The 27,697-nt window shown below is 47.2% G+C and overlaps 1 protein-coding gene and 1 long non-coding RNA gene across 7 annotated transcripts in view; one reads left to right on the top strand and one right to left on the bottom strand.

Annotated features, from left to right (window-relative positions):
• The window catches only part of LOC139233185 (uncharacterized), a 32,049-nt gene extending 10,934 nt beyond the window's left edge, over positions 1 to 21,115 (bottom strand). The window contains exons 1-3 of one of the 4 annotated variants that reach the window (XR_011588153.1): positions 21,000 to 21,115; positions 20,634 to 20,676; positions 10,362 to 10,552 (exon numbers count right to left, since the gene is read on the bottom strand). This is a non-coding gene — a long non-coding RNA (uncharacterized lncRNA). The remainder of the gene's footprint in view (positions 1 to 10,361; positions 10,553 to 20,633; positions 20,677 to 20,999) is intronic. The other 3 variants (XR_011588154.1, XR_011588152.1, XR_011588155.1) reach the window with 3 other exon arrangements.
• LOC139233184 (transforming growth factor beta receptor type 3-like) overlaps positions 20,554 to 27,697 on the top strand; it is a 180,013-nt gene continuing 172,869 nt past the window's right edge. For 2 of the 3 annotated variants that reach the window (XM_070863815.1, XM_070863812.1), the window contains exons 1-2: positions 21,292 to 21,413; positions 26,540 to 26,769. In XM_070863815.1, coding sequence (XP_070719916.1) covers positions 26,712 to 26,769 — 58 coding nt within the window. In that variant the 5' untranslated portion in view covers positions 21,292 to 21,413; positions 26,540 to 26,711. Of the gene's footprint in view, positions 20,795 to 21,291; positions 21,414 to 26,539; positions 26,770 to 27,697 lie in introns of those variants that run through there. The other variant, XM_070863814.1, reaches the window with a different exon arrangement.

The following is a 27,697-nucleotide window of genomic DNA, read 5'->3' as shown; positions in this document are numbered from 1 at the left end:
CTGCTGCTGGTCATGATGCCTTCGAGAGCGAGGGATCACCTGTCACAGCTCGCCAAATTAGGACCTGGACCAGCCAGGATCCTGTACTGTCAAGCGTAAAAAGGTGTGCCCTAAATGGAAATTGGTCTGCCATTCCCAGGGAAATGCAGGATGAAATTAAGCCTTATAGCCGCCGCAAAGATGAATTGTCTGTTCAGTCTGATTGTCTGTTATGGGGTAATCGTGTTGTTATGCCAAAAATGGCAAGGAAACTTTTGTGCGCGATTTACACAGTACCCACCCAGGGTACTTGCCAAGTCTCATTTTTGGTGGCCCGGCATTGACTCGGACTTGGAGTCATGCATGCATCAGTGCAACACTTGCATGCAACTAAGTAATGCACCTATGGAGGCTCCGCTGAGTCTGTGGTCACGGCCATCGAAACCGTGGTCAAGGATCCACGTAGACTTTGCCGGTCCCCTTCTCGGCAAAATGTTTTTAGTGGTAGTGGACGCTTACTCCAAATGGATTGAATGCGTAATCATGTCATCCAGCATGTCCACAGCCACTATTGAAAGCTACGGGCCATGTTCGCCACTCATGGCCTGCCCGACATCCTTGTCAGCGACAAAGGACCGTGTTTCACTAATTCGGAGTTCCACAATTTTATGACCCGTAATGGCATCAAGCATGTCAGGTTTGCCCCTTTCAAACCCGCGTCTAATGGTCAAGCGGAGCGGGCTGTCCAAACCATTAAGCAGAGCCTAAAATGCGTGACTCACAGCTCCCTACAGACCCGCTTGTCCCACATTCTGCTCAGTTACCGGACGAGACCCCACTCGCTCATCGGGGTCCCTCCTGACGAGCTGTTAATGAAGAGCGGCCTCAAAACCAGGCTCTCCCTTGTACATTCGAATCTCAATGATCACGTCGAAACCAGAAGGCAACGGCAGCAATGGTACCACGATCGGGCGGCTGTATCACATGACATTGCTGTTCATGACCCTGTGTTTGCCCTGAATTATGGTCATGGTTCAAAGTGGGTTGCTGACACGGTTTTGGCCAAGGAGGGGAACAGAATGTTTGTAGTCAAACTGTTAAATGGCCAAACGTGCAAGAGGCACATCGACCAAACCAAACTGCAATTCACAGACAACCCAGAACAAATTGAAGATGACATCATCATCGACCAACCAACACACATCCAAACATCAGTTGACTCTTGTGTCATTCATGAAGACGAACCTACCATCCCTGACAGTCCTGTCAGACCGACTGCTCCGCAATGCAGCAATGGTCCTATTAACTCACCCAAGCTATGCTCCGAACCGTCTCAACTTGTAAATACAACAAATACCAAGGACTTTGTGAGGAATAGAAACATAGAAAATAGGTGCAGGAGCAGGCCATTCAGCCCTTCTAGCCTGCACCGCCATTCAATGAGTTCATGGCTGAACATGAAACTTCAGTACCCCCTTCCTGCTTTCTCGCCATACCCCTTGATCCCATGTTATGTATGTTAATTGGGCTTTACTTGCCACCGGAGGGCGCAACTGCCGGAGTCCTAATGGTCACGGGCAGATACGTGTAAGCTGTGTATATAATGTTGGCAGCCATGTTGAATCCTTCCTTTGAGAATAAATAAACTGGAGTAAGGTCATGCCTGAACTAGCTCACCGTACTTAGCCTCGTGGAGTTATTCGATACTTAACAATTTTCTTTTCCATTCGTCCTATAATCCCTCTGCTTATTTCATATCCCGAATTCATATTTATCTACATTATAAGCTGGATCAGCCAATTATCAGCCCTCCGCCTCAAACAATATAAGTAGCTACGGTAGCTGTTATGTTCAGAATAAATCCACAGGACTATATCGCAAGCTCAAACTGTTGTGACCTTGATCTCGTTATTCAGATTCCAGAGTGGAAAAGCAGCATGGCGAATCACCTTTTATACCTGCTTGCCCAGGGTGCACAGGTGACTCTTAGGTCTCCCACAGGTGTGCCCCCCCAGTGGCAAGTTTTACAGTTTGGTAAGATTTACATGCATACATAATAGTAGCTTTTCCTCATCTTCCACAGTATTAACCACTCTAATATAAACTTTGAGATGAAGTTATCAACACCCTCCTCCAGATCATTTAGGAAATAGTGAGCATCAAATTCCAACATCGAGCCCCCTGTCACATGCCTCCATCTGGAATATGTGTTATTTACAGGCTCTTTGATTACTACCAGTCAGCCATGGTTCATTCTATCTCAGCCGACTGTTGACAATACTGTTCCTGTTCATTTTTTCAAGTAGTTTTCCATGAAGCAGCAAGTAAACCACATTTGCATTGTCACCCCCTATCTACGTCATTAGTTACTTGCATGAGCTCCCTTTTATAAATCCATGATGACTCTTGCCAATTAGTTTATGTTATGTCTTGGATATAAAGAGTGAGACTAGATACTGCAAGCTCAAAGTGTGACCGTAGTCCTTTATTGCAGATCTCAGAGTGTCTCTCCAGCCTGTGAGGCCTCCTTATATACAGGTGCTCCCAAGGGATTGTGGGATCCCTTGGGACTCCAGTGGATAAGCCTCTGGTGGTTAGACATGGTAATTACAGGTTTACATACATAACAATACTCCCCCCGCCCCCCACCCAAAGTCAATAGTGTAACTATTTACAATGTGAGTCGATCTGGGGACTTCCTTTCCCTGGTTGATCGTCTCGGTGCAAATGCTGGTGTTGGTGAGTCGTTTGGGCCTTCGCTGGGCTGCTGCGCAGGTAGCCTTGCTGGACTGCTGGGGGTAGTGAGCCTTGCTGGGCTGCTGCAGGTGATGGGTTCTGCTTCGTGGTCAGCCGCTGGGTCGGTTGCCACTTGTGTGTGTGTTGGAGAGTCGAAAAAGGTAGAGTTTATTGTGGGTTGTTCTGGATAGTCCGTAAATCTGAGTTTGGTTTGGTCCAAGTGTTTTCTGCAGGTGAGTCCATTTGAGAGTTTGACCACAAACACCCTACTCCCCTCTTTGGCCAAAACAGTGCCAGCAATCCATTTGGGACCTTGTCCATAGTTCAACACAAATACAGGATCATTTACTTCAATTTCGCGTGATACATTTGCGTGATCATGATATGTATTCTGTTGAAGCCGCCTGCTCTCTCTGTTCGTGTAGATCAGGGGTGGACTAACGAGAGCCTTGTCTTAAGTGCCCTTTTCATGAGCAGTGCAACGAGAGGGAACTGGTGAGCAAGTAGGATGGTGTGCGGTAACTAAGCAGGACTCAGGATAAGCGAGTCTGCAGTGAGCCTTCAGTTACCTTTTTCAAGCTCTGCTTGATTGTTTGAACTACTCGTTCCGCCTGACCGTTGGACGCTGGCTTAAATGGGGCAGACGTGACACGTTTGACGCCATTGCGGGTCATGAATTCCTTGAATTCGGAACTGGTAAAGCATGGCCCATTGTCACAAGGACATCAGGCATGGCAAACATGGCCCACATGGCCCGTAGGCTTTCAATGGTGGCAGGGGATGTGCTTTGACTGTGACTGGGCTCTCCTCCCTTTGGTTCCGGTGTTCGGTCACCTGTGGTGGAATGAACTCTATCGTGTTCTTCCTCTGCTTCTTCTATGGGGTTGCTGAACCTCCTTTTTGTTTGATCCACATGTTTGCGGCAGATTTGTCCATTGGTAAGTTTAACTACCAGAATTCTATTTCCCTCTTTGGCAACCAGTGCCTGCGAGCTATTTGGGCCCTGCAGCGTAGTTGAGGACAAAAACAGGATAATTTACATCAATACATCGCGCCCTCGCATTCCTGTCATGGTAGTCATATTGTGACTGGCGCCTGCTCTCGACAATTTCTTTCATGGTGGGGTGTATAAGGGATAACCAGGTTTTGAGCGTCCTTTTCATTAGCAGCTCTGCGGGTGGAACCCCTGTGAGTGAGTGTGGTCGGGATCTATAGGCCAACAGGAGGCGTGATAAGTGGGTCTGTAGGGAACCCCCTTGGATTCTGAGCATCCCTTGTTTGATTATCTGCACTGCTCGTTCTGCCTGGCCGTTTGAGGCCGGCTTGAACGGTGCCGTTCTAACATGGTTAATTCCATTGCCTGCCCTGAAGTCCTGGAATTCAGTGCTTGTGAAGCACGGGCCATTGTCGCTGACCAAGATGTCCAGTAGACCGTGGGTGGCGAACATTGCCCGTAGTCTTTCTACCGTGGCAGAGGATGTGCTTGAATTTAAAATGTCACACTCGATCCATTTGGAGTAGGCGTCTACTACAACCAAAAACATTTTCCCCATGAAAGGACCTGCGTAGTCCACATGGATGCGTGACCAAGGCTTGGCGGGCCATGGCCAGGGGCTAAGGGGGGCTTCCCTGGGCGCATTGCCCAGCTGGGCACACGTGTTGCACCTGCGAACACAAATTTCCAGATCTGCGTCTATCCCTGGCCACCAAACATGTGACCTGGCAATTGCCTTCATCGTGACAATGCCCGGGTGCCCATTGTGGAGTTCTCTGATGAACACCTCTCTGCCCATCTGGGGCATGACTACGCGGTTTCCCCACAGTAGGCAATCGGCCTGAATCAAGAGTTCATCCTTGCGCCTGTGAAATGGTTTAAATTTCTCAGGGCATGCCCTGTACATGGCTGCCCAGTCCCCATTCAGGACACATTTCTTGACTAGAGACAATAGCGGGTCTCTATTTGTCCAGACTTTAATCTGACGGGCTGTCACGGGTGAGCCTTCGCTTCCGAAAGCTTCAACAGCAATGACCATCTCAGCAGCATGCTCAGTAACCCCCTCAGTGGTGGCTAGTGGGAGCCTGCTGAGTGTATCGGCGCAGTTTTCGGTGCCCGGTCTGTGCCGAATTGTGTAGTCATAGGCGGCTAACGTGAGTGCCCACCTCTGTATGCGGGCCGATGCGTTTGCATTTATGGCCTTGTTGTCGGCCAAAAGGGACGTTAGGGGTTTGTGATCTGTCTCCAGCTCAAATTTCCTGCCAAACAGGTACTGGTGCATTTTCTTTATCGCAAATACACATATGAGCGCCTCCTTTTCTACCATCCGGTAGCCCCTTTCTGCCTGGGACAGACTTCTGGAGGCATAAACTACTGGCTGTAACTGACCCTTGGCATTGACATGCTGCAACACACACCCGACATCATAGGACGACGCATCGCACGTTAACACAAGTTTCTTACATGGGTCGTATAGTGTTAACAGAATGTTGGAACATAACAAATTGCGTGCTCTATTAAAAGCCCTTTCCTGGCTGTCCTCCCAGACCCATTCGCGACCTTTGCGTAGGAGCACGTGTAGCGGCTCTCGCAGCGTGCTCAATTTGGGAAGAAAGTTACCAAAATAGTTCAGGAGCCCCAGGAACAAACGCAGCTCCGTCGTGTTACGGGGTCTGGGTGCTCTCTGGATCGCTTCCGTCTTGGACGCAGTAGGGCTGATCCCGTCTGCTGCTACCCTCATCCCCAGGAATTCTACCTCTGGAGCTAGGAAGACGCACTTCGCCTTTTTCAGTCGCAGACCTACCCGGTCCAGTCTGCGTAGTACCTCCTCCAGGTTGTGGAGGTGTTCTTCAGTATCGTAACCCGTGATGAGGATGTCGTCCTGAAAAACCACCGTCCCTGGAATCGACTTGAGGAGGCTTTCCATATTTCGTTGGAAGATCGCGGCAGCCGAGCGAATCACGAACGGACATCTGTTGTACTCAAACAACCCCTTGTGTGTCGTGATGGTGGTCAGCTTCTTCGACTCACTCGCTAGCTCCTGGGTCATGTAAGCTGAGGTCAGGTCCAATTTTGAAAAAAGTTTGCCACTGGATAGCGTCGCAAAGAGGTCCTCCGCTCTCGGTAGCGGGTACTGGTCTTGGAGTGACACCCGATTGATGGTGGCCTTGTAATCGCCACATATCCTGACCGACCCATCCACCTTGAGCACCGGCACAATCGGGCTCGTCCAGTCACTGAATTCGACTGGTGAGATGATGCCTTCCCTCAGCAGGCGGTCCAATTCGCCTTCTATCTTTTCCTGCATCACGTACGGCACCGCTCTGGCCTTGTGGTGTACTGGCCTGGCGTCTGGGTTTATGTGAATCACTACCTTGGCCCCCATGAAAGTGCCAATGCCGGGTTGAAATAATGAGTCAAATTTGTCCAGGATCTGTAAGCATGATACTCGCTCCACAGAGGAAATTGCATTGACATCGCTCCATTTCCAGTTCATGACAGCAAGCCAATTCCTCCCCAGTAGTGCGGGACCGTCCCCTGGGACAATCCAGAGTGGCAGTCTGTTCTCCAAATCTTTGTGGGTCACGACTACCGTGGCGCTGCCAAGCACCGGAATGATCTGCTTTGTGTAAGTCCGTAGCTGTGCGTCAATCGGCGATAATTTTGGCCTCCTGGCCTTGGATGCCCACAACTTTTCGAACTGTTTGATACCCATCAGGGACTGGCTGGCACCCGTGTCTAACTCCATTGATACTGGGATGCCATTGAGGAGCACTTACATCATTATCAGTGGTGTCCTGGTGTATGAACTGTATACGTGCTCCACACGAACTCGCTGAACTTCAGTTTCCAGCGATTTCCCTCAGTGTCCATTTCTGCAATTTGGTATTTTGCTCATCTCTGCAAACTCCGGCTGAGTGTGTGCCTCCATACCTCCAGCATGAGTTGCGGTTTGAAACAAAAGGTCCCTTGCCAGTCGATTGTCCCTGACTGCCCCTGTTATTGTCCTTGAGCGCACCATTAACAGGTGTTGATGGCCCCATTACTGGCCGCATTGTCCCTTGCAATGGCGTGAATCGCTGTTTAGCTTGCCATTGTCTCTGTCGAACTCCCCCTCTGGGTTCGACTACATGTTGGGGCATGCCCGACTGCCCTTGTCTACCTGGAGAACTGTGTGCTGCTTTAACAATGTTGAATCTCTGTCCCAACCATTCTTTAACACAGTACCTCTCGTCTGTTCTGCTAGTGGCCATGCTCGCGTGGTTTAAATCCCAGTTTCTTGTCGCCATTGATACGTCCTTACTATACAGTATAAATGCACACGAGGCCCATGCTTGAGAGAAGGTCAGTCTGTGACCTGTCCTTTATTCCTTAGCACTCAAGTGATGAAGGTGGGTGGAGCTTCCCCTTTTATACCTGAAGGTCCAGGTTAGGAGTGTCTCCCACCTAGTGGTCAGTGTTCTCACGGTGTACAACTTAGGTCAGTTTATACATGGGTTACAATGCTGGTTGAATACATGACACCAACATTATCACACATTCAATCCATTTGGAGTACGCATCTACAACCACTAAGAACATTTTTCCCAAGAATGGGCCTGCATCGTCAACATGAACCCTAAACCACGGTTTGGAGGGCCAAGACCATAAACTTAGTGGCGCCTCCCTGGGTGCATTGCTTAACTGGGAACATGTATTACATTTGTGCACACAGGACTCTAAGTCTGCATTGATACCGGGCCACCACACGTGGGATCTAGCTATCGCTTTCCTCATTACAATGCCTGGGTGGGTGCTGTGGAGATCACTAATGAAAGTGTCCCTGCCCTTTTTTGGCACAACTACCCAATTGCCCCATCGGAGGCAGTCTGCCTGTGTAGACATTTCATCTTTGCACCGCTGGTACAGCTTTATTTCTTCCTGCATCTCTAATGGGACACTAGACCAACTCCCGTGGAGCACACAGTTTTTTACTAAGGACAGTAAGGGGTCCTGGCTCGCCCAGGTTCTAAGCTGTCGGGCGGTCACAGGTGATTGCTCACTCTCGAATGCTTCCATTACCACAACTAAATCTGCAGGTTATTTCATCTCCACCCTGGTGGTGGGCAATGGTAGCCTACTGAGAGCATCGGCACAGTTTTCTGTGCCTGGCCTGTGGCGTAGTTGTATGCGGACAACGCCTTTTGGCTAAGATCATGCGTAACTGACCTGACAGGGGAGTAACCATGACCCCAACGTGGTTCTCCCTGGATCAGGAAGGTGGTTCTCCTATGCTTTTTGGAAATAGGAGGTGGATCGGGTGGTTTGACCCATCCACCTCCACGGAGGTGTGTGGGGTTGCTGACCCATCCACCTGCATGGCACGAACCTGGTATTGCAGTACTTCCAGGAACGGTGCTTGGGCTCTAGGCCTTTTGGCTAAGAGCATTAGCGCAGGGTGATCCTTGATGTGTGCAAAGTGACCTCTGGCGTTTGTGATCTGACAAAGAATTGGAAAGATTGGCTACGATTTAAAAAAAAAACGTGAGCGCCCATCCCTGGTGAACGTTTTCCCTCCCGCCAGCGTCGCAAATAGGTAGTCTGCCTTTGGTAGCGGGTATTGATCCTGCAGCGAGAAACGATTGACAGTTACTTTGTAATCACCACAGATTCTGACAGTGCCGTCTCCCTTGAGGACTGGAACGATCGAACTGGCCCACTCATTGAATTCGATTGGCGAAATGATGGCCTTTCGTTGCAACCTGTCCAGCTCAATCTCCCCCCTCTCTCTCGCCTTGTGATGGATGGGTCGCGCCCCCGGAATCAAATGGATCTGCATTTTTGCTCCTTGGAATTTCCCGATGCCTGGTTCGAACAGCGAGGGGAACTTGCTTATGACCTGGGCACATGAGGTGTCGTCGACAGACGAAAGCGCTAGGACGTCGTCCCAGTTCTAGTGTATCTTTCCTAGCCAGCCCCTGCCAAACAGCGTGAGGCCAGTGCCCGGTACCACGCAGAGTGGTAAATCATGCACAGCTCCATCGTAGGAGACCTTTACGGTAGCATTGTCAATTACGGGAATCAGTTCCTTTGTGTACGTTCTGAGTTTGGCACGAATGGGAATCAGGACTGGCCTTGAAGACTTGTTACACCACAACTGATCGAAATAATTTTTACTCAGTGTGGACTGGCTTGCGCCTGTGTCCAGCTCCATGGAAACCGGGAGTCCATTTAATTCAACCTTCAGCATTATCAGGGGCACTTTGTGGTAAATGTGTGCACCCCATATACCTCTGCCTCCTCGGTCTGAGGCTCTGGTTCATCATGATCCACCGTGGGTCTGTCCTCCTCTGCTACATGGTGGTTTGCAGGATTAGCAGGGTTTGCAGCTCACCTGCACATGCGTTGGAGGTGTCCCATTGTTCCACAGCCCTTGCAAACGTATCCTTTGAAGCGGCATGAATGAAATCGATGATCACCCCCGCAGCGCCAACAAGGTGTTAATTGCCTTGTATTCACCACCCTTGATGGCGGACTCAGTCATCTGTGGATGTACAGCTACAGGCGTGTGAGTCCTGCCATGTACATTTCGATTCGAAAACAACATTACTTTGTTCACAGTACTTGCAGCAGCACTAGTGTGCTGGGAAATTTGTTTGGTATTGTCACTGGTGGAGATAAACGCCTGGGCTATCGCTATGGCTTTACTCAAGGTTGGGGTCACTACAGTCAAAAGTTTGCAAAATATTACTTCATGGCCAATGCCAAGTACAAAGAAGTCCCTGAGCATATGCTCCAAGTGTCCTTCAAATTCACAATGTCCTGCAAGGCACCTTAGCTCGGGGACATAGCTCGTCACTTCCTGGCCTTCAGACCTCTTGTACGTGTAGAATCGATACCTCGCCATCAGAACGCTTTCCTTCGGGTTTCGATGCTCTCGGACCAGTGTGCACAACTCATCGTACGACTTGTCTGTGGGTTTTGTTGGAGTGAGCAGGTTTTTCATGAGGCCATACGTTGATGCCCCTCAAATGGTGAGGAGGATCGCCCTTCGTTTGGCAGCATTCGTTTCTCCTTTCAGCTCGTTGGCCAAGAAGTATTGGTCAAGTCGCTCGCATGAAGGTTTCCCAATCAGCTCCCTCTGAAAATTTCTCCAGGATGCCCACAGTTCTCTGCATTGTTGCGTTGGGGTTCATTGTCTGTATCTCGTCGCCAGTTGTTATGTCTTGGATAAAGAGTCAGACTAGAGTGTGACCATCGTCCTTTATTACAAATCTCAGAGTGCCTCTCCAGCCTGTGAGGCCTCCTTATATACAGGTGCTCCCAAGGGATTGTGGGATCCCTTAGGCTCCAGGGGATAAGCCCTCTGGTGGTTAGACATGGTAATTACAGGTTTACATACATAACATCTCCCTAAATGTTGAAGCAGCTCATGATTATTAGCAAAAACAATGAATAAAGTAAAAACAAATTCCAAAAAGAAAGAAACACATATTGAGAGAAACTAGTTATTCTTTAACAATGAGACGTATGTTTTGTAATCCCATCTGGTTTGGTTGAACAGTTATTGCCTCTTTGTTCCTTATATTTCCCTCTTCAAATCTACTATGCAGAGCCATGTGATTTCTATAGTGCTTGTAATGTTGGAATAAAACCATGCAGAGATACTTACAATTTTGACAGAACAGGGATTACGGTGCTCCTTTAACTTCATGACGTCTTTTATTCTTCTTTGTTAAGAGTTTGGTATGAGCCTGTTGCTTATTCGGTTTGTGTGTAGTCGGGATGTAATTTGCTGCTGCTTATTGATTAATGGGTGTTCAGGGATTGATTGGATCATTTGGAGATCACTATCAAAGAAATCTTGGGAAATAGAGATTGCATCACCCATGTTAAACAAGCACATAATTTATATTTTAAAATGATACTAGCTAAACAAGTATAGCAATTATCAGAGTTGCAACATTTTGTATTGTTTAAATTAAAATTACATACCATTTACGGCATAGTAACAGACCACAGAACCCAATTGATGTTTATGCTCCACATGAGCCTCCTACAACTCTACTTCATTTAATCCTAACTAACCCTATCAGCATATCCTTCTATTCCTTTCTCCCTCATGTTCTTATCCAGCTTCCCCTTAAATGCATATATGCTATTCACCTCAAATTATGCCATGTGGTAGCAAGTTCCACATTCTAACCACTCTCTGGGTAAAGAAAGGATGCAATCATATTGAGAGATGCAATCATATCAATGGTAAAACATGAATGGACGTCTTCTATTAAGGGGATAGCTTTGGAAGATTTAGGGGTAAGGTGGCACACTGTTTATGTTACTGGACTAGTAATCCAGAGGCCTGGACTAATGATCCGGCAACATGAGTCAAATCCCACCACGGCAGCTGGGAAATTTAAATTCAGTTAATTAAATAAATCTGGCATAAAAAGCTAGTATCAGTAATGTTGACTATGAAACTATCGGATTGTTGTTTTTTAAAAAACATCTGTTTCATTAATATCCTCTAGGAGAGGAAACTTGCTGTCCATACCCGGTCTGGCCGATATGTGACTCCAGACCCACAGTAATGTGGTTAACTCTTAACTGCCCTCCGAAATGGGCTAGCAAGCCACTCAGTTGTATCAAACTGCTATGAGAAACAATGTCTGTCACTGGCAGGACAGACCCACCAGAGGTGGTGCCAGAGAGGTTTGCAGTTGGGAGGGAGTGGCTTCGAGAGTCCTCAACATTGACTACGGACCCGATGAAGTCTCATGGCATCAGGTCAAACATGGGCAAGGAAACATCCTGCTGATTACCACTTATTGTCCTCCCTCAGCTAATGAATCAGTACTCCTCCAAGGTCATAAAAAGTGCAAACAAAGCACTGGGGTTCACTTCTAAACAAATAGAACTGAAAAGCAGAGAAGTTATGTTAAACTTGTATAGAACCTTGGTTAAATCACACTTGGAGTACTTTGCACAGTTCTGGTCTCAAAATTACAAAAAGGATATAGAGGCAATGGAGAAAGTGCAAAAAAGATTTACAAGCATTTTGTAAAAGGTAGGATGGAAAGAGAAGACTGAAAGATGACTTTGATAGGGCAGATGTTTCCACTTGAAGGGAAGTCCAAAACTCAGGCCCATAAATATAAGATAGTCACTAATAAATCCAATTAAGAAATTCAGGAGAATCTATTTTACTCGTGATGACTTGTTTCCACATGGAATAGTTGAAGCGAATAGCATAGATGTATTTAAGGGGAAGCTAGATAAGTACATGAAGGAAAAAATAGAAGGATTCTTCAGAGCAGTGTCCGAGGCCCAACCATCTTCAGCTGCTTCATCAATGACCTCCCTTCCGTCATAAGGTCAGAAGTGGGAATATCCGCTGTTCAGTTCCATTCGCAACTCCTCCGATTATGAAGCAGTCCATGCCCGCATGCAGCAAGACCTGGACAACATTGAGGCTTGGGCTGTTAAGTGGCAAGTAACATTCGTGCCACAGAAGTGCCAGGCAATGTTTATCTCCAACAAGCAAGAGTCTAACAACCGCCTCTTGACATTCAATGGTGTAACCATCGTCGATTCCCCCACCATCAACATCCTGGGAGTTACCATTGACCAGAAACTTAACTGGACCAGCCACATAAATACCATGGCTACAAGAGCAGGTCAGAGGCTGGGTATTCTGTAGTGAGTGGCTTACCTCCTGACTTCTAAAAGCCTTTTCACCATCTAAAAGGCACAAGTCAGGAGTGTGATAGAATACTTTGCACTTGCCTGGATGAGCGCAGCTCCAACAATACTCAAGAAGTTCAACACCATCCAGGACAAAACTGCCTGCTTGATTGGCACCCCACCTAGCACCTTAAACATTCACTCCCTCTACCACCAGCATACCTATCTGCAGTGAGTACCATTAACAAGAAGCAATGTTCCTACATTAGAACAGTGAAAGGCACTGTGTACATGCAAGTCTTTCTTTCTTTCAATGCAGCAACTCGCCAAGGCTTCTTCAACAGCACCCCTACTACCTAGAAGGACAAGGGCAGCAGGTGCATGGGAACACCTCCACCTGCAAGTTCCCCTCCAAGTCACACACCATCCTGAATTGGAAATATATCACTGTTCCTTCGTTGTCGCTGGGTCAAAATCCTGGAACTCCTTCCCTAGCACACAGTGGGAGCACCTTCACCACACGGACTGCAGTAGTTCAAGAAGGCAGCTTATTATGTCTGTAATGTACTTATGAATGACTCCACGAGGCACTGTGTTGTACTCAAACTGTAGTGACCTTGGTCCTTTATTCCAAACTCCAGAGTGAGGCACAAGCATGGTGTGCAGCCTTTTATACTGGGCCCTGCCACCAGGGCAGGAAACCCCCGGTCTCCACCAGTTGTGTGGATATGTGAACTGGATATATGAAAAAGTATAAGCCATGGAAAAATAACTAAGAGAATGTCAAATTGCAAATAATACAACATCAGCACAATCAACAGGCTTTCTCAAGGTTTTAAGTTACTAATCATGCCAGTATAAAATTGTAACATGAAATGAAAATGTGAAAATACAACATCAGCACAATTAGCAGAATTGCAAGGTTTCAGTTAGTAGTCACGCCAGTAAAATTGTAACATTTAGAGGCAATGCCTGAGCTTTAGTAAAAAACAGCCCATATAGATGTCGGCTCATGAGTGGACAAAGGAAAGGAAGGATCAAAAGGGATAGGCTGAACTAGGATGTCAATCTAATTGTATCTTGTTATCTATTTTCAAAAATGTATAACTGTCGTCACTTTACGATGTAACTTCGCTTGTCCCTAGGAAGTGTGTACGCTCTATCGAGAGAGTATACCTTCTGTCTGATAAGTCTCGGCCGGCCGGTGAATAAAGACTGCTTTGTTGAAAGCACAATCGGTATTCGTCTCAGTGATTTCACTGAACCAGATTGAGAGAAAAGAACTCAGAAATCAACAGTTGCACCCTCTAGTGATGCCAGCATGTATATACACAGTGCAAACCTGACTGATAGCACCTCAGGCAAACAAGTCTCCATCTTATGCAACTATACGGTGACTACACAGAGAGTATATCTATAGTCTACATACACAACACAGCTCACCACCAACGTTCCTGCATGGCCGCTCCCATCTCTGCCGCTCCCATGCAACCCGAGACCGATCTTTTCAATGTAAAGTTTGATACTCTCACGTAACCCCCCCCCCCCCCCAAAAATAGAGAATATTACTCCACTACCACCTTCTCAAGGACAATTAGGGATGGGCAATAAACGCTGGCCTTGCCAGCGACGCCCACATCCCAAGAAATAATTTTTTTTAAGTTGCCTGCTAAGATTAAACTGAGTACTTGAAGGAAGCAATAGGGGATTTCCTTTAATTCTGCTCCTTGGTAATGAGAAAATAGAAGTGACACATAAAGTAGCAAGAAATAATCTAAAAATAGAAGGAACACGAGATAATGGTGAAGTAAAGATAAAAATGAGAAATACAAAAAGGGAAATTAATATAAAACACAAAAAATATATATAACGAAGCAATAACATTAATACTAAACAGAAAATGGGACTAAAAGAATTACAGAGTAAGAGAGAAACTCACAATTACTGGAAGAAGACTGTAATGTATTTACTTCATGGGTTCTTTGCTTAAGAATTCATAGCAACACATTGCTATTAAGAACTAGTTGGTTTATTAGCAAAAGGTTTAACAATCACACTACACATTACCAGTTCATCCACCAGGCTCACAACCACTTGCCTCGTCGTGGATCCTCCGAACTCAACTGGCTGGGGCTTTATTGAGTCTTGTGAACATCATGTGACTGGCTAAGTCACTCCCAACTCAACAGCTCTACAACTATTTTAGTAGAACCTTAAACAAGTGCCCACTTTTGGCACTAGAACCCACAAATTAACAATTTAAAACTGTAACAAAAAACCTTTAATCAAATTAAAATTTGGTTGCCGGGGGTGATGATGCACTCCAGTCCCTCCAGTGCACACCTCTCGTGGAAGGCCACGTGCGTACTGGTGGACTCCATTTCCAGGGACACCTTGGCTCGGATGTATCCAAGGAAGAGAGGCAGGAATTAGGCTGAACGACCCCCTCGACCGCCCGCTGCCTGGACCAGCTGGTGGCACCCTTGGCCGTGCCCAGGAGCAGTCCTACGAGGAGACCTTCGGACCTACCCGCTCCCCTCCGCACAGGGTGCCCAATGTGTCACGTATCTTACATTATTATACATAACTGTATCCTAACATGCTATACATGACTGTAATAAGATATGACCTGTAACCACCAGCATACCTTACCACCAGGGGTGCACTTGCAAGAGACAGGTATATAAGGACAGGTCTCAGGCAAGTGCAGCATTCCAGAGCTGTGAAATAAAGGTGCAGGTCCAGAGTGACCTTGACTTCACTACATGCCTCGTGTGAATCTGTACTGAGGGGACAGGACTTTACACAAAGATCAGGAGTGTGGGACAGAAGTGCAGCCAGAATTTCAGGAGCAGCCCCTTTAAATAGTGGAACAGAGGCTGCAACCTTGTACATTCCGTAAAAACATGGAACACGGCCTCCTCCAGACCGCAGAAAGTGCAGGCGGCCTGGGAGCCCTCAACAGCTCTACAACTCTTTTTGATTGGAGACGAAATTAAACAATTAAATCAAGTGCCCCCTGATCTGGGGGAATACTCCAAACACTTTTCAAGTGCCCTTTTTTTTGGTTTTTTTAATGTTTTTTGTGGGGTTTTAAAAATTTGGGGGGGGGTGGGGGGGAACAGCTCTACAACTCTTTTTGGTTGCAACAAAAAGTAAACATTAAATCAAGTGCCCCCTAATCTGGGGAACACGCGACATTTTTCAAGGCCCTTTTTTTCCTTTCTTTTGTTTTTTTGGTGTTTTTTGTGGGTTTTTTGGGCACTAAAATCATACATTTTACAAGTGCCCCCTATAAAAGGGGAGGGGGACAATAAAACCCGGCAGTTAAAACAAATTAAGCTTTATAACATATAAAATCAAAATAAAATTTGGATGCCGGGGTTAATAATGCACTCCAGTCTCTCCGGTGCCCGCCTCTCGCGGAAGGACACGAGCGTACCAATGGACACCGTGTGCTCCATCTCCAAGGACACCCTGGCGCGGATGTAGGCGCAGAAGAGAAGCAGGCAGTCAGGCTGAACGACCCCCTCGACCGCCCGCTGCCTGGATCGGCTGATGGCACCCTTGGCCGTGCCCAGGAGCAGTCCTAGGAGGAGGCCCTTGGACCCACTCGCTCCCCTCCGCAAAGGGTGCCCAAAGATCAGGAGTGTGGGACTGAAGTGCAACCAGAAATTGAGGAGCAGCCCCTTTAAATAATGTAACAGGGGCTGCAACCTCGCACACTCCATAAAAACGTGGAACACGGACACTTCCAGACCGCAGAAATTGCAGGCGGCCTAGGAGCCCGTGAACCGGCTTAAAAATTTATTGCACGGGACTGCTCCGTGCACCACCCTCCAGGCCAAGTCCCCGATAAACAGTGGGAGGACTCCCGCGTAGAGTGCACTCCATCGGGGACCCCTGCCTCCTCCGGACGGCAAGATGTTGCGCCATGGCGTGTCCGGACGGCAGACGAGGATGGCAAGGTTGAGAGTGTGCAGGAGCAGCCCGCACAGGAAACCCTTCCACGCAGAACTGAAAGGCACGGAAGGGATTTCCCCGAGGCGGTTCAAGTTGTGAGGCGCCGGCTCCCGAGGGAGGTTTCGGGGCTTGGCGCTGATGAGGAATTCCGTCCGGACGGGGGTCAGTTCGCACGGGATCTCCTCACGTGCTTGAGCCTCCTCGACACACTTAACGAAGTCAGGGCCCAGTGTTGTTTTTAGCGACTCGATGGCATCGGCCACGCGGCGGTCGTCAGCCGAATTTATTCGCCGTGCCAGCATGTCTGGCGCCATCCAGCCCGCTCCTCCGCCATCGAGCAGGTCCCTGACCCTGGTCACCTCGCCAGCCAGAGCCCTCTTGTCCGACTGCCACCTAAAACCTCGGTCGTGGAGGTACGGATTCCTGAGCAGCGGCTCCTGCAGGACAGCCGCCACTCCAGCCGGTGGAGAGCTGCACTTGGTGGAGACTTTGTTCCAGACCCTGATGAGTTCCTGGTAAAAGACAGACAGCCCTTGGACGGCGGTCCTGACGCCCCCCAGGTTCACAAACAGGAGTTGCGTGTCATAATTGAGGCTGTACTGCTGTCGGAAGAAATATGTCGCCAGCGCATGCCACCTAGGAGATGGGCTCGACGTAAAGGTATCTCTGCAGGGTCTGAAGATGGAAAGTCGCAAGCTGGGTGCTGACGCACACCAACGCCTGACCGCCCCTCCTAAGCAGGAGACTCAAGACCGCCGCAGTGACCCAGTGCTTCCTGTTGTTCCAGAAGAAGTCCACCAGCTTCTTCTGTATCTTGGCGACAAACACAGGGGGAGGGGTCAAAGTGACCAGCCGGTACCACAGCATAGCGGCCACCAGCTGGTTTATGACGAGCGCTCGACCCCTGTAGGACTGCACTCGGAGCAGTCCTGTCCAGCACCCTAGGCGAGCGGCGACCTTGGCCTCCAGCTCTTGCCAGTTCGCGGGCCAGGCTTCCTCGTCGGGGCTAAGGTAGACTCCCAGATAGAGGAGACGGTCGTGCTCCAGGCAAAAGGCCTGAGCTCCTCCGGCAGAGAGTCCACCCGCCACTGACCCACCAGGAATCCGGAACATTTCTCCCAGTTGATCCTGGCGGAGGATGCAGCCAAGTAAATCTCCTGGCACTCACGTATCCTCCACAGGTCAACGGGATCCTCTACTGTGAGGAGCTCGTCATCGGCGTAAGCAGAGAGGACGACCTCCACGCCCGGCCCTTGCAGAGCCAGTCCCGTCAACCTCGTCCGCAGGAGGCGCAGGAAAGGCTCCAGGCAGATGGCATATAACTGGCCGGACATGGGGCATCCCTGGCGCACCTCTCTCCTAAAGCGAAGGGGCGCCGTCAAGGACCCGTTAACCTTAATCAGACACTCTGTGGCGGCGTACAAAAGTCGGATCCGGTACCGACGAAATGCGTCCCGAACCCGAAAGCGCGCAGAGTTCCGAACAGATAGTCGTGATCCACCCTGTCGAACACCTTCTCTTGGTCGAGGGATAGGAAGACGACCGACAGACCAGCCTCCTGGGAATGATGGCTGAGGTCCCGGACCAGATGGATGTTATCGTGGATTGCCCGGCCCGGGACCGTGTAGGCCCGGTCGGGGTGGATCATGTGGTCCAGCACGGCGCCAAGGCGAGCCGACATCACCCTGGCGAAGGTTTTGTAATCCGTGCTGAGGAGGGAGACCGGGCGGCAGTTTTTAAGTAGGCGGAGATCGCCCTTCTTAGGCAGCAGGACGATGACTGCCCTGCGCCAAGAGAGGGGTATCTCCCCGGTCGCCAGACTTTCCCCCAGGACCCGCGCGTAGTCGCCCCCCCAGGACGTCCCAGAACGCCCTGTGGAACTCCACGGTCAGCCCGTCCAGCCCCGGGGCTTTTCCCCTCGAGAGCCGGTCGAGGGCGCTGGTCAGCTCCGCCAGGCTTAGCGGAGCTTCCAGATTTTCGGCACCCTCCAGGCCGTCCTTCGGCAGGTCCTCCCACAAAACTCTCCGCACTTCCTCGCTGGACAGCTCTGGAGAGAACAGAGCCCCTTATAAGTCTCGGGCCCTGTTGCTGACGCCCTCCGGATCTGAGACGAGAGAGCCATCGTTGGCCAGCAACGTCAAGAGCTGCTTACGGACACCCTGTCTTTTTTCCAGCGAGTAGAAGGGGGAGCCGCGGTCCAGATCCCTCAGAACTGGATCCGCGACCTCACGAACGCGCCTCGGGATCTGACGAGCTGCAGGTCCTGCAGCGCGACCTTCTTCGCTGCATACACCGTATGCAGAGCCGGGTCCTCGACGACTTGACCGAGACGAGATTCCAGGTCGAGCACCTCTTTTTCTAGGCTCATCCTAAGACTGTGGGTAGTACACCATTTTGAAGATATAAAAATATCCTTTGAGGGCACCATTAAGTTTCAGAGAAGGAACGAGACTTCTGTGCCACTTCCTTTCCATGGAACATGGTTAAAAATGAATATGTAACTTGGGAGCATTATGTGAATAACGAGTTAAAATCTAGATGAGGCAACCACAAAACAAAAAAAAAGAGGTCAACAACAGAGACAAAGGAAATATTTTTAATTTGGTGCTATATCCGGCAAAATAATGTTATAGTTTCTGGATTAATTCAGACAGAAAATAAACTGACACCACTGGCTCCTTTCTTCTCAAGTATGTTGCCGCCCTTTGTGCATTTCTAATACCTTGCCCTTTATGTCACTGTGACTCCAAACAGATTTTCCAGTGATATACTTCAGTCTTGTCTGCTTCCTATTTTCAAGGTTGTTTGGCTGCATGTTCCTATCAGTTGATCTCATACTTTCCTGTGTTTTTTTAAAAAAGGTCTGTAAGTCTGCACTATAAACGTCATCACTGTCTTGCCTTCTGGATAGTTTAGATGTAAGTTTGTTAACAATTTTCAACATTCTTTGCACCAATACAAATATTGTGATTTTTCTTGACCTTTTTCGAGTTGCACATCTTCGCCCGCCCGCTCCTCACCCCCTCCTCGCCCGCCCCTACCCCCTCCTCGCCCACCCCTCAACTCCCCCATTCTCGCCCGGGCCTCACCCCCCCCCCATCCTCGCCAGCCCCTCACCCCCCCATCCTCGCCAGCCCCTCACCCCCCCTTTCTCGCCTGCCCCTCACCCTCTCCCCCTTCCTCGCCTGTCCCTCACCCCCCCATCCTCACCCGCCCCTCGCCCACCCTCACACCCTTCTCGCCCGCCCCTCACTGCCCCATCCTCGCCTGGCCCCCGTCCTTCGCCCCCCCCAATCCTTGCCCGCTCTTCGTCCCCCTCACACCCCCATCTTCACCCACTATCCCCACTCGCCCCTCAGCCCCCCATCCTCTCCCGCCCCTCAACTCCCCCATCTTCGCCTGTGCCTCACCCCCCATCCTCGCCCTCCTCTCACCCCCTCCCTCCATCCTCGCCTGCCCCTCACCCTCGCCCGCCCCTCACCCCCTCTCCCCATCCTCTCACCCCCTCCACCCATCCTCGCACTCCTCTCACCCCCTCCCCCCATCCTCGCCTGCCCCTTACCCCTTACCCCCGCCATCATATCCCCTCACTCCCTCCCCCATCCTCGCCCCCTCCCTCCATCCTCGCCCTTCCCTCACTCCCCCATCCTTGCCCCTCCTCACTCCCCCATCCTCGCCCCTCCTCACTCCCCCCATCCTCGCCCATTCCTCACTCCCCCCATCCTCGCCCATTCCTCACTCCCCATCCTCACCCCCCCCATCCTCGCCCGCCCCTCACTCCCCCCATCCTCACTCCCTCGCCCCATCCTCACCCCCTCGCCCCATCCTCACCCCCTCGCCCCATCCTCGCCCGCCCCTCACTCCCCCCATCCTCGCCCGCCCCTCACTCCCCCCATCCTCGCCCGCCCCTCACTCCCCCCATCCTCACTCCCCCCATCCTCACTCCCTCCTCGTTCACCATTCACCCCTTCCTCGCCCGCCTCTCACCCGTCCCTCACTCTCCTCACCCTCCCCTCACTACCCCCCCATCCTCGCCCCCGCTTCACTCCCTCCCCTAATTCACGCCCGCCTCTTACCCCCCCATCCCATCCTCGCTCTCCCGCCGCATTGCCTTTAACCTCGCGCGCCGAGCTTCCCTTCACCCTCACGCGCCCCCAACGGTCGCCACCCCGCTCCGCGCCTAATAGTCCCCACGCGACGCCTCTCCAATCGGATTTCCCGGCGCCGGCTGGAGGATTTTTTTTTCCTCTCGCCTTTTCCGAGACAAGAGGTGAAGGAGAAAAACAAGTTTACTCACAAGTGCATGGCGAGAGGAAGGCACGGAACAGGAAAATCTCATCCTGAGATAAAAAAACGCATAGTCTGAGTTCGCAGAGTCAGTACCGCCATTTCAGACCGTTATTGTTTTGGAGAGGGGAAAAGAGAAAATAAAGCGATAATAAAACTTCCTAAACTGAGGTTAGAAAAGTCCTTTTGTAACTTGTTTTCATTGCAGTGGTCAAATTTGTTAGTTACCGCTGTGAAGTTTTCCATGTTTATTTTTCAGGTACTTTTTTTAAAAACTCGATAAATACGACGCAATTGGAGAATATTTATGATTATGACTGCTGTGTTCGTAAAATTGGTGATTGTTACGGTTTTTTAAAGTAATTAAATTGCATACTTGAAGGAAAATGGCATACTTGAAGAAAAAATGTATTTATTATTTGTTTTTCCTCACGGTTTCTGACACGAATATGAATTCCGTTTTCCTGTTACTGGGTTAACCGGTGGCGTCATTCGATCGCATCTCAATGATCTCGCCTTCTCTCGATGGCGATTGGCCATTTAGTCCGGGCGGGGGCGGGTCTAAAGTGTGCATATTGGCGTCTGATTCGATATTTCAGCTGTCAGTTAGTTGGAAGGGCAGAACGCGCCGCAAGCTCCACCTTTGCTTCGAGCAGACGAGAAAAAGTTTTACCAAAAGTTTATACAGGAGTCAAAAAGTTGAGTTAAAGGGCTAACAGTCTTCGCACGCAAGACGGGAACAACCACGAAAAAGAAAGGGCTCTGTCAACTACCTAAATTGTATTTACAGGTAACAGATTAATGCTTAGCTGCTGGGCAGATGTTTGTAGAAACTTTACATCTAATATATTAATTGCTTTGAGTTCACTCATTTGTACTATAGATTTATAAAAAAAAGAGATTTGGCGAACTTCTACGATTAAAACTATTCAACAGTCCCTAGTCGTAGAAAAAAACGTTTTGAGTCAGTGATACAGATTACGATTTACTGTGCTGGTTAGAAATGGACAGTATAAATGATTAATTTTATAAATCAAATCGGCACTAAAATGAGATTTGACTACGGTATGATTCGGTGTTTATTTGGCGTGCTCAGTACAGTAATACAGATAACAGGTGCATTTGTAAAAAGTCAGATTTTTGATGGGAATATTTGTCAAAATACTGTGTTCGCCAACCGGGATCCTGATTAAAGGGAACAGACAGATCGTGGCAAACAATGGAAGTAACTATCTTTACAGTAGTTAATGTCATTCAGTTGGCAGAAGCAAAAGACAGAAAGGCGATGAGTAAAAGTGGAGGGCAGAGAAACCCAAGGCAAAAAACAAAAAGGGCCAATGTACAGCAAAATTCTAAAGGGTCAAAGTGTAATAAGGCAAGCCTGAAAGCTCGGTGCCTCAATGCGAGGAGTATTCGGAATCCAGGAGAGGGCTCTGAGCTAGTTAGAGTGGGTGAGAGCGCAGATGAACAGGACCCCAAGAAAGAATGCAAAAGGCAGAGTAGTACTGGGGTAAGTGTAAACCACAAGGTGATAGGAAGGGACAATATGTATGAATATAAAGGGACTGCAGGAGGGATCAAAACTAAAAATCATGGTTTAAAAGCAAGTATTAAAACACTTTTTACCTAAATGCACGCAGCATTCGAAATAAAGTAAATGAGTTGACGGCACAAATCATTACAAATGGGTATGATTTGGTGACCATTACAGAAACGTGGTTGCAGGGTGGCCAAGACTGGGAATTAAACATACAGGGGTATCTCGGACAATTCGGAAGGATAGACGAGAAGGGAAAGGAGGTGGGGTAGCTCTGTTAATAAAGGATGATATCAGGGCAGTTGAGAGATGATATTGGCTCTAATGAACAAAATGTTGAATCATTGTGGGTGGAGATTAGAGATAGTAAGGGGAAAAAGTCACTGGTGGGCGTAGTTTATAGGCCCCCAAATAATAATTTCACGGTGGGGCGGACAATAATCAAGGGAATAATAGAGGCATATGAAAAAGGAACGGCAGTAATCATGGGGGATTTTAACCTACATATCGATTGATCAAATCGCACGGGGTAGCCTGGAGGAGGAATTCATAGAATGCATACGGGATTGTTTCTTAGAACAGTATGTTACAGAACCTACAAGGGAGCAAGCTATCTTAGATCCGGTCCTGTGTAATGAGACAGGAATAATAAATGATCTCCTAGTAAAAGATCCTCTCGGAATGAGTGATCATAGAATGGTTGAATTTGTAATACAGATTGAGGGTGAGGAAGTAGTGTCTCAAACGAGCATACTATGCTTAAACAAAGGGAACTACAGTGGGATGAGGGCAGAGTTGGCTAAAGTAGACTGGGAACACAGACTAAACGGTGGCACAATTGAGGAACAGTGGAGGACTTTTAAGGAGCTCTTTCATCGTGCTCAACAAAAATATATTCCAGTGAAAAAGAAGGGCGGTAAGAGAAGGGATAACCAGCCGTGGATAACCAAGGAAATAAAGGAGAGTATCAAATTTAAAAACCAATGCGTATAAGGTGGCCAAGGTTAGTGGGAAACTAGAAGATTGGGAAAATTTTAAACGACAGCAAAGAATGACTAAGATAGATTACGAAAGTAAACTTGCACAAAACATAAAAACAGATAATAAAAGCTTTTACCGATTTATATAAAACGGAAGAGAGTGACTAAAGTAAATGTTGGTCCTTCAGAAGATGAGAAGGGGGATTTAGTAATGGGAAATGTGGAAATGGCTGAGACCTTAAACAATTATTTTGCTTCGGTCTTCACAGTGGAAGACACAAAAACCATGCCAAAAATTGCTGGTCATAGGAATGTGGGAAGGGAGGACCTTGAGATGATCACTATCACTAGGGAGGTAGTGCTGGACAGACTAATGGGATTGAAGGTAGACAAGTCCCCTGGTCCTGATGAAATGCATCCCAGGGTATTAAAAGAGATGACGGAAGTTATAGCAGATGCATTTGTTATAATCTACCAAAATTCTCTGGACTCTGGGGAGGTACCAGCGGATTGGAAAGCAGCTAATGTAACGCCTCTGTTTTTAAAAAAAAAAGGGGGCAGGCAAAAGGCGGGTAACTATAGGCCGGTTAGTTTAACATCTGTAGTGGGGAAAATGCTTGAAACTATCATTAAGGAAGAAATAGCGGGACATCTGGATAGGAATAGTGCAATCAAGCAGACGCAGCATGGGTTCATGAAAGGGAAATCATGTTTAACTAACTTACTGGAATTCTTTTGAGGATATAATGAGTATGGTGGATAGAGGTGTACCGATGGATGTGGTGTATTTAGATTTCCAAAAGGCATTCGATAAGGTGCCACACAAAAGGTTACTGCAGAAGATAAAGGTACGCGGAGTCCGAGGAAATGTATTAGCATGGATCGAGAATTGGCTGGCTAACAGAAAACAGAGAGTCAGGATAAATGGGTCCTTTTCGGGTTGGAAATCGGTGGTTAGTGGTGTGCCACAGGGATCGGTGCTGGGACCACAACTGTTTACAATATACATAGATGACCTGGAAGAGGGGACAGAATGTAGTGTAACAAAATTTGCAGATGACACAAAGATTAGTGGGAAAGCGGGTTGTGTAGAGGACACAGAGAGGCTGCAAAGAGATTTAGATAGGTTAAGCGAATGGGCTAAGGTTTGGCAGATGGAATACAATGTCGGAAAATGTGAGGTCATCCACCTTAGGGGGAAAAAAAACAGTAAAAGGGAATATTATTTGAATGGGGAGAAATGACAACATGCTGCGGTGCAGAGGGACCTGGGGGTCCTTGTGCATGAATCCCAAAAGGTTAGTTTGCAGGTGCAGCAGGTAATCAGGAAGGCGAATGGAATGTTGGCCTTCATTGCGAGAGGGATGGAGTACAAAAGCAGGGAAGTCCTGCTGCAACTGTACAGGGTATTGGTGAGGCCGCACCTGGAGTACTGCGTGCAGTTTTGGTCACCTTACTTAAGGAAGGATATACTAGCCTTGGAGGGGGTACAGAGACGATTCACTAGGCTGATTCCGGACCTTATGATGATAGATTGAGTAGACTGGGTCTTTACTCGTTGGAGTTCAGAAGGATGAGGGGTGATCTTATAGAAACATTTAAAATAATGAAAGGGATAGACAAGATCGAGGCAGAGAGGTTGTTTCCACTGGTTGGGGAGACTAGAACTAGTGGGCACAGCCTCAAAATACGGGGGAGCCAATTTAAAACCGAGTTGAGAAGGAATTTCTTCTCCCAGAGGGTTGTGAATCTGTGGAATTCTCTGCCCAAGGAAGCAGTTAAGGCTAGCTCATTGAATGTATTCAAATCACAGATAGATAGATTTTTAACCAATAAGGGAATTAAGGGTTCTGGGGAGCGGATGGGTAAGTGGAGCTGAGTCCACGGCCAGATCAGCCATGATCTTTTTGAATGGCGGAGCAGGCTCGAGGGGCTAGATGGCCTACTCCTGTTCCAAATTCTTATATTCTTATGTTCTTATGCTTTCTGTCTGACTACTTTTTGTACAGGTGAGATGAACTTTTGTGAAATAATCCTGGAAGAAGCCAAGTCTGTGTTTAGTATAAGAATCTGTAATGCATTTAACGCGAAGTTCAGTTGTTGCTGTCGGTTGAATGCATGTATCAATAATTGATACCTAATCAAATGTTAGACACGTGCTATAAGAACTAAGTAAAACTGGGATGTGTTTAACCTAATGTAAGTAGAGTATTCGAGTTAGGATTTGTACTTGGTTGGAAAATGCATTGAAATGTGTATTCTGTAGTCCGTATGAATAATGATTTTTAAAAAATTATCAAAGCACTTTACCATTAATACGGGTTATTTCGAATTAGCCATTTCACATTTTTAATTGTACCACAAGCTTCCCCTGTAAGGATATTATTTTGCTTCATTTGGTGGAGCACTTGCCCTTGATTCAGAAAGTAAGGGTTCAAACCACGCCGTGATTTGTTCACATAATCTAAGATGACAGGAGTGTTGCATTGTCTACAGTATCCTCCTTTTTGATAGGTTAAACCCCATTTGTCTGTTCCAGTGGTACAGGAAAAGATCCTATGGCACCCTTGAAAGAAGAGCAGGGTGTTCTTTTAGTCTGCTGGCCAAATTTCTAGCTTAACTGTTTAATCATACTGTTGATGATGGGATCTTGCTGTGGGCCTGCATAACCACTTCAATGTATGTGAACTGGAGAGACTGATTAATTGCAAGTTTTTCTTCCAACAGATTTCTGGAATACGCTCATCCACTGTTTATAACCCTCATATCTAGAAACATGCTCTTTGCACTCTGTTACTTTTCCCAGGAATAAAATTTATTCTTTATAGAAGAAATTATTTTGGGCTCCTGAGATTTGAGTTTCTAGTTCCATTGTTTAATGACAAATTGAGTAGTTAAGTGGTTGAATAGATGACTTTTGTACAGATATCCGGCATATAAGTATTTTATACAGAACTATAACACAATGTTAGAAAATTATCCCAGACTCATTAATAAACTCAAAGTATTATGGCTATTAGTCACCCGTATGCTTTTAATGTTGGTATTCTGGGATGGAAAAATTAACCAGCTCATGGCCATCTGCTTGATTTGAGGTTAGATTACAAAAGTAATACAATTTTAGGTTTAATATAGATTCTTTCAAAGATACATATTTAACAAAATGGGAAAGTTTAGCGCAAAATAACAAACTATACTCTGAATCCCCCCTCCTTATCTACTTCTTAAAAAGATAGATCTGGATCAGAATGATTTTGTAAAGTTTGACTTTGCTGAACTCTCCCAGAGATATAGTTAATGTACACTAATGGTTGACGTGGGAATTCAGATTAGAAAGATGAAAAGGACAAAGTATTTTATTTTTTGCGACAGTTAATTGCATTTTTACTTTTCTAATAGATTTCTAACCCGTCCCAAGGCTGGATTTGTGGAGTAAGGTCTTCAGTCATTTTGAGATTTCTCTTAAACTCAATTCACAACAAATTTCTCTTTCACTGGGAGAAGAACATCTTCCGGCGTATCGCCTCCTAGATACAGGATAGAAGAACTTTTCATTAGGAAAAATAAAACCATGGAGACAATTCTACTGGTAATCATATTAGTCACTTTAGGATCACAGACGCAAGCAGGTAAATAATATTAAATATTTATATCGGTAACTGAGAGCATACTTTTTTTAACTGTACATATATCAAACGAATGGTAATCAGTGGAATAGATGGGCAAAGATTTCAGGAGGCTGCCTTCCAAAATTCTCAGCTTTCACTATTTGAAGTTCTCCTTACATGGACGAGTAAATACATAAAGCAGATGTTAAGTACGAAATTTCAAGAATGTTTTGAAGATGGACTTTTCAATTTTCCGATTAAAGAGTCCATGACTGGAAGAATATTTATATCAAAATATGGTCACATTTCAAATGTATTAATATAAAAAATAGATCATCCATAGAATGATTTGTTTGTTAGTCTGCTTTTTGTTTTATTTTCAAAATTGTTGTATTGAGAGCACCCTTCATAATTCAAAATATAATATTGTTCAAGAAATCATTACAGTTTTCTGTGACATTTTATCACATCTACTGCACAACTCATGGCATTACAGCACAATATTTTCTGAATCTTAACATGGAGGAAAGTTTGTAACATTAATAATTAACTTAAAGATTTGTCCTTGTCCGTACATAATTCAGACAGGCAGCCATTTGATAAGTAAGGAATTGGTCAAGCTGCATGTGTTGAAGTCAACAGACTTCCACAGGATGCAGCATCTAGCCATTGTCAATGGAATGAATATCTGTCATACATCCTGCAAAACCATAAATCAATTGACAATTCAGCAACAATACAATTTTTAGAAGTTACAATTTTAAAAAAAATCGTAAGTCACTTTTGGAAATAGGTTACCCTGTTGGCATACAAAATTTATCCCATGAGTGGCTGAACCATACAAACCAGGAAAGATCTCCAGTTGATCCCCAGTCTCTGTACTAAGTTAGCTGATCTCAGCCAGCAAGTGGATTTAGCATCCTTGGCTCCCAGTTCCTAATCTCTGTCC

This window comes from Pristiophorus japonicus, chromosome 20 (genome assembly GCF_044704955.1).
Source record: "Pristiophorus japonicus isolate sPriJap1 chromosome 20, sPriJap1.hap1, whole genome shotgun sequence".
Classification (NCBI taxonomy): Eukaryota; Metazoa; Chordata; class Chondrichthyes; family Pristiophoridae; genus Pristiophorus; species Pristiophorus japonicus.
This window is presented reverse-complemented; position numbering and strand designations above follow the sequence as displayed.